The 17295-nt window shown below is 47.7% G+C and overlaps 1 protein-coding gene across 1 annotated transcript; it reads left to right on the top strand.

Annotated features, from left to right (window-relative positions):
* The first annotated feature begins 221 nt into the window (after positions 1–221).
* EFCAB12 (EF-hand calcium binding domain 12) lies at positions 222–16658 on the top strand. Its single transcript, XM_053669037.1, has 9 exons — positions 222–232; positions 745–1228; positions 2534–2719; positions 5165–5321; positions 7947–8131; positions 9622–9835; positions 13499–13658; positions 15695–15751; positions 16400–16658. Exons 1-9 carry the CDS (start codon positions 222–224, stop codon positions 16656–16658), a joined length of 1713 nt encoding a protein of 570 aa, XP_053525012.1.
* The last annotated feature ends 637 nt before the right edge of the window (positions 16659–17295 follow it).

Here is a 17295-nt window from a genome sequence, read left to right as displayed (position 1 = left end):
CTGAGAGGAGTGAGGTGGGGATGCGTGGGGGCGGGAGCAGCATGTGCAGAACCATTAGGCAGGATGGGGCTTGGATGGTTCAGGGATTATCTGGAGAGAAGGTCAAGGCCTCTGGGGCATAGTAAGGAAAGTTGGGCAAGCAATGAGGCAGGAAAAGTTAGCAATGGAGGGGCAAGCAACTTTATTTTGAGGGCTATGAGAAGTCATGGAAAGGTTTCAAAATGGGTGGAGGGTGAGTACATAAAAAAATAATGAACAAAGCAACTCTAAAACAGACTGATTCTAAACATCTCCAAGGCTCATTAAGACAGCTATAGCATCATTGTCCTCATTTTACAGGTGAAGGAATTGGGACACAGAGAGAATTAAGAGACTTGCCCAAAATCATGCTGTCAGTAAGTGGCAGGGCCAGGACCCAGACTAGAACATTCTGGCATCAAAGCCTCCACTCCTAACAGTGCTATGCTGCCTCGGATGACCAGAGCAGATACGAATGGCATTTTTAAAAGATCATTCTGATTGCTAATAAGGAGTACTGGGGCTGGATGTAGTAAGAGTAGGATCTGAGACAATTAGGTAAGACGAAGCTCGTAAAGCCCTCGGTACCCGTAGCTGGGAGTGCCTGGTCACGAGAGGTAATTATCTTCATTATTATAGGAAGGCAGTGATAAAGCCAGGCGTGAAACCCAGGTGCTCCAGTGCCTAGCCTGGCACTAAAGCACTGCTCCTTTCTGACTCCTTTAGTCCTCTCCCTGAGAGGAGCTCACCTTCTAACACTCTTCCCCAAGGGCTCTACCAGTCTAAGACCTCAACTGATTATGAAAATGCCAGCTTCTTCAAGCCTGAACTGGCCACTGCCCATTGCTTCAAGCAGTTCAAGAGGAAAGACTTCCACCTGCCTCGAAGCCGCCGGCGGATCATCATCTTGCCTCAAAAGGAAGACCCAATCTCCATCGATCCAATGCCCCAACCCCAGGCTCTCCTACAACCCACCTGCAGCTTTAAAGCCCTGGAAGCCAGGGACACCCAAGAGCAGCCAGAGGACACAAGAACCTGGCTGAGCCAGAGACTGAAGTTTCGGCAGGAACTGGAGTCGTTTGGCAACATGGACAGGTGGCTGCGGAACAAGTCCAGCCTCACGCCTTCGGAAGCCAAGATCTTACACATGCCCCCCAAGGAGCATGAGGCCCAGGCGATGGCCCACCTGTCTATTGCCGGAGCCACCGATGTGAGCATCCCCATTTGCTAGATGAGAGTGTTACGGGCGGGATGTGGGTCATTTGCCCCATTTCACAGAGCAGCAAACAGAAATCCTTAAAGGGAGGTGGATTCGTTATCTATTACTGGATAACAAATACCCTCAGATGACTTAAAGCACCAAGTGTTCATTGTCTCACTGTTTCTGACAGTCAGGGATCTGGGAGGGGCTTAGCTCAGTGGCTCTGGCTCAGAGTCTTTTCATCTCAGGATGTTGGCCCAGGCCACAGACCTCTGAAGACTTGACCAGAGCAAGCGGAGCTGCTTTCAAGCAGCTTGTCACATGGCTATGGGAAGGACGCCTTAGTTCCTAGCCACATAGACCTCTCCACGGGGCTGCTTTTGTGTCCTCACCACATGGCAGCCAGCTTCCCCCAGAGGGAGTGGTCCAAGAGAGGACAGGAGGAGGCTGCAGTGCCTTCTACAGCCAGTCTCGGGAGGTCTCTGTTTCCGAAGCGTTACACTATCACAACCGCCATACTCTATTGGTCGTACTCTATTTGTCTATATATCACATCCGCCATACTCTGTTTGTCAGAAGCGAGTCACTAAGTATTGCATCCACCCAAGGGGAGGGGAATTAGTCTCCATCTCAGAGAGGAGGAGAGTTGAAGAATGTGTGGCTATAACTTAAAACCACCCTAGGACGGATAATGACTCTACAGTTTGCTGCCAGCCATGAATACATGTGGGTCCCAACCCCCCAGGAGCGGAGAGGAACTGTAAGCTAGGGGACAGGAATACCCTTTGTAAACTGTCAATGGCTGCGTCACAGTAAGGGAGTGTTATTTCTAAATTTCTCCCTTCTCCTGAAATTGGAGGAGTAGGATTTGGACAGATAGAAAAAGAAGGAAAGTTACACCAGGCAGAAGGCCCAGATGGAGCAAACGCTGGGAGGTGGGAGAAGTGGGGAAACCCGTGTGGCTGCAGGCGGGGGAATGTATTTTGGTGCACTCAGAGCCCAGTAGGATTAGAATACTGACTGGTCTGACAAGGGAGATGAGGAGAAGAATGAAACTTTAGTTCTCATATCGTTCAAGCCTCTCATTTCTGAGGGTAAATGGAGGCGCAGCAAAGCAAAGTCTCCCCGGAGTTCTGGGGCACAACGCGGCTGCTCTGCGGTTGCCTGACTCCAGTGTTCTTCGCACTTCATCTTGCTGTCTGTCGAGAGCTGCCCGGTCTGTCTCTCCCATTTATCTCTAACTCTGGGGATCTTGTTCCACAGGCCTGTGTCCCCTGAACTCTCCCTTCTGTCCCACTTTCTTGCCTCTTTCAGAAGAAAAACCTCCAACCTGCCCACCAAACCGTGCCCGAGCTTCAGCTGCCGAAGCCCCCCGCCCTGTCAACCTTGTACTCCTACCTGCACAGTCACAAGATCAAGATCCTGGAGGTATTTAACAAGCTGGAACGGAGCGAGACCCACAGGATCTCCAGGGAGAAGTTCATTATGGCTCTGAAGGCGGTAAGTGCCCCCCGGGCTCCCTTTGGGCTGGCCTGAGCCGGCAGGGTGCCCACACTATGGGCCCCAATAGGTGCCCCATGGTTGCCACGGTCCAGGGTCTGGACCAACTGAAAAGGGCTTGAAACTCAAACTATTAGTCTTATCCCTTGTAAAACCAGATTGGAAATTGTGGCTTAACCTGTGGCCACATGGGACCCCTAAAACCTCCCCTGCACTGGTCTGACTTTGAAAAGCCCTCTCTGAGAAGAAAGTCTACAGAGCAGCCCCCATTCCAGCCCCCATACCATCAGACCCCAGAACTGAACACTGAGATTGCTGGGCCTTCAATGCTGGACCTTTCCTCCTGCCCCTAGAATCTTCTAGAGCTCCTCCAACTGTCACTGGCATGTGAATCACATAGAGGTCTTGTGAAAAGGCAGCTCCCACAACTCAGTAACTGTGCAGCTCCCATCAATGCCCACGGTACTGGTCCATGGACGATACTTTCACTGGCTATTCAAAGAGTAAATTAATTATAAATAAATTTAATTTAAAATCCAATTTCTCTGTCACACCAGCCACATTTTGAGGTCTCAGTAGTCACATGTGGAGACCAGTCCCTCCATCGGACCATACAGATGGAGAGCACACCCATCATTTAGAAGGTTCTATTGGTCTTGGAGGGGTCTGCTAACTATGGCCCCAGAGTCAAAGCCAGCCTGTTTCCTGTTTTTGTAAATAAAGTTCTGTTGGGGCCCTGGCTGGCGTGGCTCAGTGGATTGAGTGCTGGCTTGTGTACCAAAGGGTCACTGGTTGGATTCTCTGTCAAGGCACATGCCTGGGTTCCAGGCCAGGTCCCCAACAGGGGGCACATGAGGGACAACCACACATTGATGTTTTTCTCCTTCTCTTGCTCTCTCCCTTCCCATCTCTCTAAGAAATAAATCAAAATCTTTTTAAAAATTTAAAGATTTTTAAATTCTTTGTGCCCCTTCCGTTGGGGCACAGCCACCATCATTCATCTTCAGGTTGTCAGGGCTGCTCTCATGCTTGATGGTGGAGTGGAGTAGTTGTGACAGAGACCATATGGCTCATGGGGCCTGAATATTTACTAACTGGCCCTGCATAGGAAAAGTTTGCTGACCCCTGTCTGAATGAATTAGGGGTTTTTTTTTCTTTTAAAATTATTTTTATCTTCACTGAGAACATTTTTTCATTTCTTTCTTTTTTTTAAGAGAGGAGAAGGAAATGAGAGAGGGAGAGAAACATTGATTGGTTGTTTTCTCATACACATCCTGACTGTGGTACGCACCTGGACTGGGGATCCATCCCACAGCCCGGCTGTGTGCCCAACTGGGAGTTGAACCTGCAGACTTTCAATCTAGAGATGACGTTCCAACCACACTTGCCAGGGCTGAATTAAATTTTTATATACTTCACATAAAAGACACCATATAAAATAGTTCTAGGAAGCTGACTACCACAACTATTATGGCTTTAAATCATCACCAGTTTTCACATCATCATTTTATGATGTGTACTTATCTGAACAACATTTCAAAGCATTAAAAATAACAAGATAAACTGTCTTTAATCACCATAATCAAGAAGATAAAACATTAAATCCTTTCGTACCTGGAGAGTTCTGATCTTCTTTAAAAAAAAACACAGTAACAATGACTGCTGTCTAAAGAAGCTAAGGAACAAAATTATATTTCCTTTAAAACTTTTCTTGAGCCCTGGCTGGTGTGACTCAGTGGATTGAGTGCTGGCCTGCTAACTAAAAGGTTGCTGGTTCGATTCCCAGCCAGGGCACATGCCTGGATTGTAGGCTGGGTTCCCAGTGAGGGGCACTCGAGAGGCAACCACACATCAATGTTTCTCTCCCTCTCTTTCTCCCTTCCCCTCTCTCTAAAAATAAATAAATAAAATCTTTAAAAAAATAAAACTTTTCTTGAATATTCAATATAACTGGCAAGCATTATACTCCTCAAAAGTTGCTCAGTCTTCAAAAGAGTAATAGGTACCGTGTTTCTGATCCTGTTTTCCTTCAGTGAAAGGAGGTTTACATGTCCCTCATAGGCAAGGATGATGGACATGTGAAATGCTTCTTCAAATCCTTCATGAGAAAGTTGGTGTTGAGATTGGTATGAGCCCAGAGTAAGTAGTAACAGAGTCTGCAAAGATGGTGGCGTATCTGGACTGGGTTTTGAAGGAGGGATAGGAGTTTTTCAGGCATCAAAAGGGAAACATCTGAGTAAAGGTGGAGGGTGAGAAAGTGTGGCATGTGTTCAGGGCCAGGAAGGGGCTCTGAGCTCCTGTGGCAGGGACCCTGGATGGGAGCTGGGAGTGGCTGTGGCTAAATCCAGACCGAAAGGCGGGGCTAGTCTGACCAGGCTTTGGCCGCCCTGATAGGATGTTTGGAATGGAGCCTCTCCACTTTGGGGACTTCTCTTCTCTCTTCAGATTGGAGTCCCTCTGGGACACCAGGAGATAGAGGATATTGTGATCTACCTCAGCTCTCTGGAGAAGCACAACAGCATCACTGTGGATATCCTGGCCAGCACCTACAAGCAATGGTTTTTGCCCCAGCAGAGAAGCATACTGAAAACTACAAGGGATAGTATGTATCCACCCACCCCAGTGCCTCCACTCTCCCCTCCTTAGAGCAAACGTGGTAGAGGCAGCCCTGGCTCATTTCCCGAGTGTGCTCTCCAACTTTAGCCTATGTAGGTGGGCCAAGCCTCTGCAGTTGCCAGAGCAGGAGATCAACTAAACAGTAGATATTTTCTGGAATACCAGGCTGGGTACCTTGTCCATTAAAAGCTGGATGAGGCCCAGACCTTATCCTTCAGGGGTGCTTCTCAAAGAGCAATTTCAGCCCACCAAAGCCCGCTTGATAGGCTAAGAACCTAAATGCCAAGCCTCTCTATTTGTATGTGAGTCTGAGGCCTTCTTACTGCTAATCTGCATCTTATGGATAAAAAGTTAACTAAAATTAAGAAACCAGAATTAGCACATGTTTAGAGTTTACTGGAAAGTCTACTTTGCTATTCTACCATGGCATTAGCGAGGCTGCTGTGCACAGCTCTGTAGGTTGTGCACAGCTCAGGTTCCATTTGCCAGGCCACATGCTTCTGGAGGAACATCTGTCCAGACAAAGCTCAGAGGCAAGTTAGAAATGTACTTGCCACAGCTCTGGGTATGAATTTATACCACAAGGGTACAGTGTGCTTCTTCACAGTTTAGTTGTTATAAAAAAAAAAAAACACCTGAACAACTACAAGTAAAATTAAAGCCCCCCCCCCTTTAACCACCACCCAGAATTCCTGAACCCTCTCCAAATATAACCACATCTTTCTTTTTCTAAATGAAGCAAATCTTGCTTTGCCTCCACCTGCCAGGTTGGCAGGAATTTAATTTCAGGCATATTTGGGAGGAGGAGCTCCTCACCCTCCCTCAGGTTATGTAAAAACCCTGAGGGGTTCTTTACGTCAGTGAAGATTTGGGGCAGGGCCTCTGGAGTTCCCACTCACATTGAGCTGGGTGCTCAGCGTCCCCACTGGTTGGTTCTTCTGGGGACAGCAGGCAGCTCCCTTGGACCATCCATTCCTCAGTCCCCTGGAGCTTCACTCACAGTGCAGCGCAGGCGTTTCCAACCTCCAGTCTCAACAAGCCACTGCGCAGAGGCATCCTCACTCCTAGGCAGGGTCTCTGGCCTCGCGCCCCCACAGCTGCCTCCTGGCTGTGTCACTACCCCTGCAGTTATAATCTCCTTCACCCTTCACGCCCAGCACATCCTCAGGGCCGCATTGAGTTGAGTGTGCTTGCCAATCCATGTTCTTTTGGCCTTTTCATTGTAAATGATCAAAACTCACTATTATCTGTGTAGTTGGCTGCAAGTCATTGAGTGAGTGACCACGATGCATGCCACGATACATATTTGCAGCAAAGGTATTTGGGGCCTGTTATTTCCCAATAAATAGATTTGAAGCCAAGCACAAGTATTTGCTTAAATGGTGCTGTCACCGCTGTCATAGCTGAGTTCTCTTTCCCTGGAGAGCCACAGTGAGTAAGGGAAGCAGACCTGGGAGTCTCTTGCTCTGCCTGAAGGGGAAGCAGTGTCAAGAATCTGGGTGAGGCTCACAAGAGAGAAGGCGATAGCCTTTGGGGTGCCCTCTGTAGGCCGGGTAGCTTTACCCACAGCATTAGCTCAATTTATCCTTCAAGTCCCCAGACATGAGGGCTGCTATTTATGCTTTTTAAGGAGGAAGCTGAAGCTCAAAGAGGTTGACCACCTGTCCACTGTCTCAAAACCAGAAGGTGGCAAGGCCTGAATTTCATTTGAGCCAGGGACAGTGCAGGCCTGAAACAGAGCAGGGGGCAAAGTAACGTTCTCTTCATTTGGACCTTTCTTGAGCACCTACAATGTGCCAGGCAGGCACTTCTAGGAACTAAGAACACAGCAGTGAAGAAGCCAGCATCCCTGCTTTCAATGAGTTCCCATAGAAAAAGTTAACCAAGATGATGTCCAATGCTTTGTGGACAAAGTGATTGATGCTTTGAGGACAATGAGACAGAGTCAGATGGATGGTCAGCTGAGGCCAGATCCTGCAGGGCCTCGTAGACCAGGAAGAAGATTCTGAGTTTTAGTCTAAGTGCAGTGGGAAACCAGGAGAGAGTTCTAAGCAGGGAAATGAAGTGATGTGGTTTATGTCTTTTAAATTTTTAAAATTTATTTATTTTTAGAGAAAGGGGAATGGAGGGAGTTAAGAGAGGGAGAGAAACATCGATCGATTGCCTCTTGTACACACCCTGACCAGTGTCCGAACTGAACTCGAAACCTAAGCATGTGCCCTGACTGGAAATCCAAACAGCAAGCTTTTGCTTTGGGGAACGATATTCAACCAACTGATGCGGTCCAGCCAGGACAATGTGGCCGGTGTCTTTCTAAGGTCTCGTTTCCTGTGTGGTGAAAACAGTATGCTAGAGGATGAGAATGGCAACAGGAAGGCTGAGGCCATGGCGCAGGTGAGGGAGGAGGCAGCCTGTACCAGGGAGGCCATAGTGGAGATGGAAAGAAGGGGCACCCCAAGGTGCATGGCAGACAGCACTGGTTGGATACATGGGAAATAAGCAGAGGGATGGCCTAGTGCTTGCTTGGTGACATTGGTTAACTGCTTGATGGATTCCATGGCTGAGCACCCTTTCTGTCCCTCCTCCCTTTGTCTCTTCGCTTCAACCCCAGATTATAGATCTGTCAAGGGACGGGCTTCCCCACAGCGTCCACCCAAGAATGTAGCCCCACAGCAACCCAAGATGGACCTACTGACTGTGCCTGAGGTTGACACCAAGACAGAAGCAAGGCCCTTGAGCCCGCAGGAGAAGGAGGATGTCAACATACGGTACTGGGAGAGGAAGCAGCACAGCAAGGTATCCCCATCAAAGGGGGAGGGCGTGGAGCAAACCTCCGGCACCTGCACCGCCTTCTGCCTGGGGGAACTCTTAGGAGCAGGTGCTTTACCTCTCTGTTCCCTCATCTGTATAATAAGAACAATACCTGTCTCACAAGGTTTCAGTGAAGATGAAATGAGATAATGTTTCTGAAGGTGTCAGCTTGCCCTCCTCCCACTCTTTAATTATGACTTAGTATCCAGGGGCCAGGGCTGCATCTTCATCACAGCAGGAAGCCAGGTGTGGCATGGGGCGTGGCACCGAGCAGGCACTCCAGGGACAGAAGGAAGAACTGACTGCGTGAATTAATTCATCCAATAAATATTTTTTGAGAGCCTGTAATGTATCAGGCACTCTTCTATGTGCTTCGGACAACAAAACAGCCCCTGCCCTCAAGAAGCTGTCAGTATAGAGTCTAGTCAGAGAGCAAACAATATTAATATAATACTGTTTTTAAAAATATTTTTAAAGATTTTATTTATTTACTTTTAGAGAGAGGGAAAGGAAGGGAGAGAGGGAAAGAAACATCAAAGTGTGAGAGATACTGGTATATCGATCGGATACCCTTTGTGCACCCCCTACTGGGGACCTGGACAGCAACCCAGGCATGTGCCCTGACTGGGAATCGAAGCAGCAACCTTTTGGTTTGCAGGCGGTCGCTCAATGTACTGAGCCACACTATATATATAGTGTTAGGTATTGGTAAGTGCTATACCACTTAAAATCTGATTTAGTTGCATGACAAGGAAAAACAGAATATTAGAGCAGTGAATGGCAAACTTTTCCAGTAAAGGGCTAGATAATAAATGTTTTAGGCTTTGTGGGCCCTATATCCTCTGTCACAACTGGTCTGCTCTGCCATTGGAGCACAAGAGCAACCACAGATAACATCTAAAGAAATGAGTACAGCTTGTGTTTCAAGAAAACTTTATTTATAAAAACAGATGGTGGGGCAGATTTCACCTATAGGCTGTACTTCACTGACTCTGTTTTTCTTTCTTTGCAAATGAATAAATGAGAAGGCCAAAAGTGGCTACCCAGTTCCCAGGCCTCTTCTACCTCACTCTTGCTCTCCTTAACACGTGGCTTCCACCTCAAAGTCACAGATGATGGCTGTACCTAATCTAAATTCCCATGCAGCCAAACACTTGAATGTAATATGTCAATAGGACGCATGTGGCACGTTCACATGGTACCCCACTGTACATATTATACAATCATGTGTGCACATCTGTATACGGGGCTGTGCACACAGAACCACACATGCTGACCATTCAAGCATTCTTCAAGGGTAACCTTGACCATATGTGACTTTTATCCTGAGTCACTGACTTCAGAACCCAAATTTGGGTCCCACCGCACATTCTTTGCCCCGGGCCTTGTGGGGAAAGGTAGATTGACAGCCTTCAGGCCAGGAGAAAAATGGCAGGGTGAAAGGAAATGGGTGCCAACTGCTGTTCTCTTTGCAGTTCACGATCCCCTGCATCCAGTACATGGAGTGGTGCCATCGGGTGCGCAGTGGGAATAAGCGTTTTGACGACCACTGCCTCCCATCCACCATCTGCGGGGAGATGAGCGAGCTCATCAACCTGTCCCGCAGGGACACCTTCCTGGTCTACCTGCAGTGCCAGAAGCTCTGTGAGTCCTATGGCCTCCCGCTGTCAGAGGACATCCTCATAAAAGGTAAAGACCTTGGTGGCTGGTCCCGGAAAGATGCCTCAGATGTGCACCTGAGGTTTGTCCCTCTCCAGCTGACATGCACCCAGCCAAGCCACTGGCTGTGGTAGAGACATTGAGAAGAAGGGGGGAAAGAACAGTCAAGCCTATTTTGCTGTTAGACGGGAGTTTTAGAATCCTGTAGGTCCATGAATTCCACAGGTGTGGGGTTCCCCAACTGAGCTTGGCATTCGGGAGCAGGGAGCTCCAAAGACGGGAGTTCTAGGCAAGGGAGCCCTGAAGTTGAGCATAAATAAACATTCCCAATTTCAAAGAGGGAGAGCTGATAGATGTCACAACTGCTATGCTGTATCGGGCTTTTCCAAAACCTCCTCTTCAGGCCAGGCCAGTTTTCTGGTTCTTCTGCAACACTGAGGTGGAAATGCACCAGGAGCCAGCCTCTGCTGAGGCTCTTTGCTCTCCTCTCAGACTATAGGACTTGACGCTGAGATTTCCATGCTGGTTCCACACTCCGCTTGGGGAAAGAACTGTGTTTTCATACATCCAAACAGACCTGAACCCTCCACGTCTCTGGGCAGAGTGTGTGCTTCTGAGAGGTGGGGGCAGGAAGTGCCCCATATTTCCCTGATGACCACGGAACAATGCTGGCCTCTCAAATAGATAAATTTATAAATTTAATGGGCCGGTTCCTCTCTGTGCTTAAAAAAACATGAACTGCAAGCTCCATGAGGGCAGCGATTTTCCTGTAGGAACTTTTCAGAAGAGCTGTGGCCATAGTAGGAAATGAAGTTTTCTAGAAAAGGGCACACAGAGAGTGGTGTGACTTACCCAAGAATAAGAGCTAACAGTCACAACTGATTATTTCCATATTTTTCCTGAGAGGGAGGGAAACATGTGCTAAATGTATAAGTCCTAGGGTCTTATATTAGTTTGCTAGAGCAGTTATAACAAAATACCTCAGACTGGGTGGCTTAAACAACAGAAAATTTATTTCTTCACAGTTCTAGAGGCCAGAAGTCCAATACCGAGGTGCCAGAAGGATTGGTTTCCTCTGAGGCCTCAATCCTGGGTTTGCTAACGCCGCCTCTTCACATGGCCTTTTCCCTGTGCACACATATCCTGGTATCTCTCTGTTTGTCTAAACTTCCTTTATAAGGAGAGTAGTCAGACTGAATTCGAGTCCACCCTAACAGCCTCATTTTAAGCTTCAGTACCTCTTGAAAGGGCCTATCTCCAAATACAAATTCTGAGGTTCTGGGGGTTAGGGCTTCAACATATGAGTTTAGAGGGGACACAATTTAGCCCATAACAGGTCTATCCAGGAGGATGTGGCCAAGGACCTTCAGGAACAAACCAACCTAAAGGGTCATTGTCTCCTGCATAGGCTACATGCCCTTGTATAGTGGCTACTTGCTGCCTTCCTGGGCTGGAAGGGCAGAGACCCAAGATCCTGCAGCTCTGGGTACTGACTTTTCACCAAATCATCTAACCCTCCCTCTTCCTCAGGGGGCCTCATTTTCCCTAATTCTTTACATCCCCTCATCTTGGTTAATAGAGGAGCTTCAGCCGTTTTCTGAAATGTAGGCAGGCTTGCCTTACACCCTGGACTACTCTTGTGGGTCAGGTCTTTCTTCCGGATGTGGATTCTTTGTCCCTGCCAGAACATAAAACCACTACGGATTCTATCCACTGTTGGGTTTTACCAGCTCCCAAGTCTCTGAGCTTCCTCTGTTGCCAGGATTCACATTCATGGGCACGCTGAAGCATCCACAGCTGGGCTTCCTTTTGTCCCTGCTTGGTCTACATGCAAAAGACTCCAGTCCATCTCTGACTAGAGCTGCTTCGGCCTGTAGTGGGGACATTGTGAAGAAGGAGAAAGAGGAGAGGAAGAATAGCCAGCGAGATTTGCTGTTAGATGGGATTTCTAGTGCACAAGTTCCGCTGTCCTGGCCACTGTCTGTTGGCTGTCTTCATGACAGAGGCCTGCTCTGCTATAGACAAAGAAGCCCAAGCATCAGGACTTCCAAGTGTGTGTTCTGGACTAGAAATTGGTGAGCTCAGACTCCAGGTCTCAAGCTCATGGGTGAGAATTCTAGAACATTGAGGTATTTTTCCTCCCCTCAGTGAATGTAGCTTCATTGTTTTTGTCCCCCTTACTTTATAAATAATACTCACTCACTTAAATATTTTTGAAAACATAAAAATAAAAACCCCCTCCAGCTGAGTTGACTGCCATTCATATTTTAATGACTGTCCTTACATAAACCTATTTTTCTTTTCTATGTACACAAAATTATTTGTGTAAATCATTTTTAAAAATCATGTATATTCAGGATCTGGCACAAATAACACCCCTTCCTTTACAAAATCTTTTATTATAAAATCATAATCATATAATTCTGTAGCATAACAATATCACACTCAAGCACACCTTATAGCATTTTAGATGAAATGTTCAAATTAAAATTATAAATCATTACACCCGTATTGTTACCCTACTAACCACACTCAGGCAGGCCTTCTGCCAGACCTTGTATATTTTTATTTTTATTTTTATTTGTTTAAGGGTTTTATTTATTTAGGGGGGGGGAGGGAAGAGAAACACTGGTGTGTAATCCTCTCATATGCCCCCAACTGGGAATTGAACTGGTGACCTTCAGTTCACAGGGTGGCACTCAATCCACAGAGCCATACCAGCCAGAGCAAAAACAAAAACAAAAGTACAAAACAAAACAAAACACCGAAAGCTTTAAAATGTTGATGCTGCCTGCATATCCTCTTCCCTTTCTCCTTTCTCATCTGCATGATCCCTGCCTGCCCTTCCCATAAATAACCAATATTAATTACCAGGAGCATAACCTTCCACCAATTCTCCCAGAACACGAGCTCTCCTGGTGTTACCCTCTTAGGACAAGCACCGCTTCATAGCTGCAGGGAGATGGAGAGAAACCCTGGCCCTGTGTTTTTGATGTACTGTACTTAGAAAAGCTTATCTGCGAGACTAATTCTAAGCAAGGGGAAAACTGCCATCAACTACAAGTTACCCTAGTGAAGTCTTGGAGGACTCCTCCTCCCTCCTCCTGGACAGGACATCCCCCTGGACAGTGGGGTGTGGGGCCTCAAGTTCCATCCTAATTGTACCCCAGCCCCGGGGGCTTTGCCAACCTGGTTATAAACAAGCTCCCTCGTCTGTAGTGCAGTTAGCAGTCTTGTACCAACTCCATTTCCCGATCTCGCACTACAGCTACAGGCAGACCTTGGCAATCCTGTGCGTTCAGTCCCAGACCAGCATAATAAAGCAGGTACCCCCACAAAGCGGGTCGTAATATTTTTACTGGTGGATGGTTTTGCTTTCCATGTGTAAAAAAATGTACCACCCATGAAGCATAACAAAGCCAAGTGCAATGAAATGAGCTATGTCCATATATGCCACATCACAGTTGGGGGAGGCTGGGGAAGGGTCTAAGGGGCCCCTGTACCATTTTTACAATTTACTTTGAATCTACAATCATTTAAAAATTAAAAGTTAAAAAATGTACTGAGAAAAATCTTTTTAAACAAAAATGTGACCTTATTATTATTTTTAAAGCCCACTTCTGCCCTTTGCTTTGAAGCTGCAGGGTGGAGGGGTCTCAGGCTGCTAGGCCATGTGTCTCTTGTTGCTCACAGCCCTGCTGTATCCGGGGGACAAGATCATTTTCCAGAAGGACCGGGTGCGCCCAATCCGGCAGCCAGGAGGCTACTACTCAGACTTCAAGGTCTTCAGCCCGACTCAAGCCCTGCTCAGGTCCCTGGGATTCGAAGAGTCCATGGCGAAGAGGACGGACAAGCTGAGTGTCAGACCCCCTTCCCCTTTCCCTTTGCCCTCCTGCCCTGCTGCTGTGCCTCAGCTACAGAAGCTAGGATGCTGACACAAGGGGTTGTCATGTTGTACCAGCGCCTCTGTCCTAACCCGGCATGTCCAACCGAGTCACCACGGCCAGACTAGTCCCCAGTGTCACCCCTGACATATGTCTGATCCACAGCCTCCTTGCCTCGCTCCCACACAGCTATCTCCTGAACACATCCTACATGATCCCAAGCTCTCTGGAAAAGATTAAAAAGATGGCCTTCCTAGAGAATTAGGAGGCCCCTTCACCAGTTATGGGCCCGGTGTCAGGGGTGCTGCTGAGGGTGGTTGGGGGGCAGCCCCTTCCCTTGCCCCACCTTCTCTAGCAAAAAGGAGGCTACCAGCCCCTGGGAGGAGAAAAGAACTGCACTGGGTACTACCTCAGGTCAACTCGAGTCCTCTCTGAGAAAATGTCCTTTTTGACTCGGTACACTGCGCTATCCCTCTTGAGAGCATACTCATATCTGTCTTCCCTCTCAGGAGTGCATCTCCTAAATTCTGTGTCCCCAGAGGTTTGCACCCAGGGAACAATGGGCTATGACAGCTTGTCCTGTGCTAATCCCCTGAATCTGTCCACCAGACCCCCTTTTCTCTGACTTTCCAGTGAGCCAAAGCAACCCCACCTAGGCTCTCTTTTGATGCTTCTTCTACTCTAAGCCTTTCCGTGTTTTGTTGTCCCCAGCTTTAATAAACATACTCTCAAAATTTAAAAAAAAAAAAAGGAAAGAAGGGGAAAGGAAAGGAAGGGAAGAAAGGAAGAAAGAGAAAGAAAATAAATGTTCTTCTTTGGAAGGGGGTGAAACGTGGGTAGCTGATGAGCCAGCATCCACGAGTGACAGCAGATTGGAGACCGAGTAGCATCCTGCAGAGGGCTAGGGCCAGCATGGGAGAAGGAGGGGACAGCTGACTGGATGGGGGAGGGGCTCAGGACATGGCCATACTCTGGATTCTTGCCAGCTGCTCACTGGGGTGGTATGCTGTGGCCAGAAGGGGGTGGGTAGGATGTAGCAAAACAGAGTGGAAATCAGACAAACTGTAAATCAAGTGGACAAGTTACTTCACACTCTGAGCATCAGCATCTTTGTCTATAAAATGGGCATAATAGCTCCTAACATACACAATGAGAACAAGAGAAAAAATTGCATGTAAACTTCGTAGCATGGTGTTTGGCAGATAGTTGGCACTCGAGCAATGACTGTTGTTGTCGTCAGGGCATTCTCGAGTGCAGGAGTGGCCCAGGCCTGCAGGTGAAGCCTGTCTGTAGCTCTTGTTGGGAAGAACTGAGCATGAGCCAGGCAGGTGGTAATGGCCTAGAGGGTCGTTTCTGATCCTTTAGTGACTGCCTTCCGACTTGAGTGGCTGGTACCAATTCCTGAACTGTGAACCTAGGAAGTGTGTGGAAACAGAAAGGGACTCTTATCCATGCTTATGTAGGCCACAGCTATAAAGGATGAAGAGAGGTCATCTAGGGCAGGGGTGGACATTGATTTCATGTTGCTACTTAAACTGTGTCATGTAAGATTCTGAGACTGAATGCAGGCTTGCTGGGAAGGAGTGCCGTTGTTGATATCTGCCAGGCCCAACGTTCGGAGAGTTAATTTTAACCATCCTTATCTCCAAGGTTGGATTCAGTCCTTTCAGGGAAAATGGAAGCCAAGAGCCCAGAAATGATCCAGATTATTGAACATCTCTCATAACTAATCTCCATTTTGGGAAATTAAAAACCCAAGGCTCTGAAAGGGGAAGTGACTCGCCAGGAATCACCCAGCCAGCTAGATTATGAGCCCAGGTCTGGCTGATCCAAGCCCACTGTATGTTCCACTGGAGCGTGAGAGGACAGAGTCAGGGCCTCGCCCCAGACAGAAAAATTTCTCCTTTCAAAGCTCTGCTTTGGACTTAGAGATGGGCATATCCCTGAGACTCTGAACCTGGATTTCCCCTCTCCTAACAAGATACCTCTCTCTCTTATCCACTAGGAAACCACAAAGGAAAATCAAGAAAATACACTTTAAGGAGTTTGAGGAATTCGCTAGGTCTGTAGCAAATCATTTAACTCTGGGAGTTAGGTGGGAGGAGGTCTAGCCTCACTTTGGGGAGGTGCCTTGGACTCTGCATGTTTCATGGTGCCCTTAGCACAGCATCTGGGGCTCAGTGCCCAGGAGCTGAGAGGCAGGAGAACAACTTAGAGTGCCAGGCAGACTCTGACCTGGGTGCTTTCCATGTATTAACTTTAAAACCCTCTCAACAATCCTATGAAGCTACTGTTAACAAACCTAATTTACAGAAAAGTTTATTTCTTATTAAAGTCATGCATCTGTTCAAATGGTGGAGCAGGGATTTAATCCAGCTATGCAGGCTCCAAAGACTACTCTGAATACCATATTAAAATGCTTCTTCTAGAGAACAGACCGTGTACTCTTAAAAGAGTTTGGGTTTTACAGGCAGCTGATGAGAAGTCAAGCCTGCATCCTGCCACTTGGTCACTGCGTAGCCTTGGGGAACTTGAAGGTAGACAGGGTAACAGAGCCTACCACGTTGGAAGTGCAGAGAAAAACTGAGATACTAAGCACTTAGCACAATGCTACACCTCCTCAATAGTCATGGTTGTTTTGCTCTACTGAAGAGCTCTGGCCCTGGCCTGTCCACCATGACAATCTTCCCTGTGTCTTCTCATTTTCCAGGAAGCTGAAGGTGAAGGGGCCTCATGGTCCACAGCGAACCCATCCAAATTTCTTCTGGCCAGGTCACCTCCTGGACAAGTTGCAGCTCTACCTGCCCACCGTGACTGCGGACCGGAGCCTGGCACTGTTCAGTTGTATCCAACAGAAGCCTCATGTCTACTCTGCTGCCTGCTGCTCCAACCACTGGTGGCCCATTAAGAACATGAACTACATGACCTGTGGCTATTACGATGCCCCCAAGGTCTACCACCTCAACTAGAATGCCCAGGTGTTATCAGACCCAGTCATCCTGGGGCTGGGGCCCAGTGCAGCCAGCAGCCCAAATCCATAGACACCGGGAGTGTCAAAGAACCAGACAAAAGAAATAATTTCTCTGTAGAGCAAAAGTATCCAGGGCCTCAGAGGCATATGTGTCCAGGGAAAGAAGTGCAGCTTTTGAGTATTTCCTGCCATTTTGAAATAAATGAGGTTGGAGTTTTTCTCATGTTACTGGTGACCCAGCTGATAGGATTTCTTGTTCAGAAGCTGTGGCCAGAGGGGTGTTTGGAAAAGCTGGGGTACCTGGGGTGATGCAGCAGGCACATTCCCTGGGATATTGACGGATGCTTGCTTGCATGGTACCTCTGGCCTCTCATCCTGGGATCTCAGTGTCTATGGGAAAGCAGCAGACAGTGTAGGGAGCCCTGTGCCCTCCTCTGAGAAACACCGTGTTTCTTGTCCCTCCCAAAATCAAACCATTGGATTACTACCTCCAAATCTCTTGGGTCTTTTGTAATTGCAAGCATGCTCTCCGGTCTATGAGCTCTTTGCCTGATTAACTCATCTGATCTCCATCAAGACCTTTTCCTTCATGACGCACATCACGTAGGCAGCTATTAACACAGTGCTCCTTGGCT

The sequence above is a fragment of the Artibeus jamaicensis genome, unplaced genomic scaffold (genome assembly GCF_021234435.1).
Source record: "Artibeus jamaicensis isolate MK-2021 breed Jamaican fruit bat unplaced genomic scaffold, CSHL_Jam_final contig_519, whole genome shotgun sequence".
Classification (NCBI taxonomy): domain Eukaryota; kingdom Metazoa; phylum Chordata; class Mammalia; order Chiroptera; family Phyllostomidae; genus Artibeus; species Artibeus jamaicensis.
Note: the sequence above shows the minus strand (reverse complement) of the source record. Positions and strands in the feature narration are given on the sequence as shown.

Excerpts from the sequence above, each read along its gene's own strand:
- EFCAB12 (XM_053669037.1), top strand. Across the intron at positions 2,720-5,164 it reads TCATTATGGCTCTGAAGGCG|ATTGGAGTCCCTCTGGGACA; the intron begins GTAAGTGCCCCC and ends TTCTCTCTTCAG. Across the intron at positions 8,132-9,621 it reads AGAGGAAGCAGCACAGCAAG|TTCACGATCCCCTGCATCCA; the intron begins GTATCCCCATCA and ends TTCTCTTTGCAG.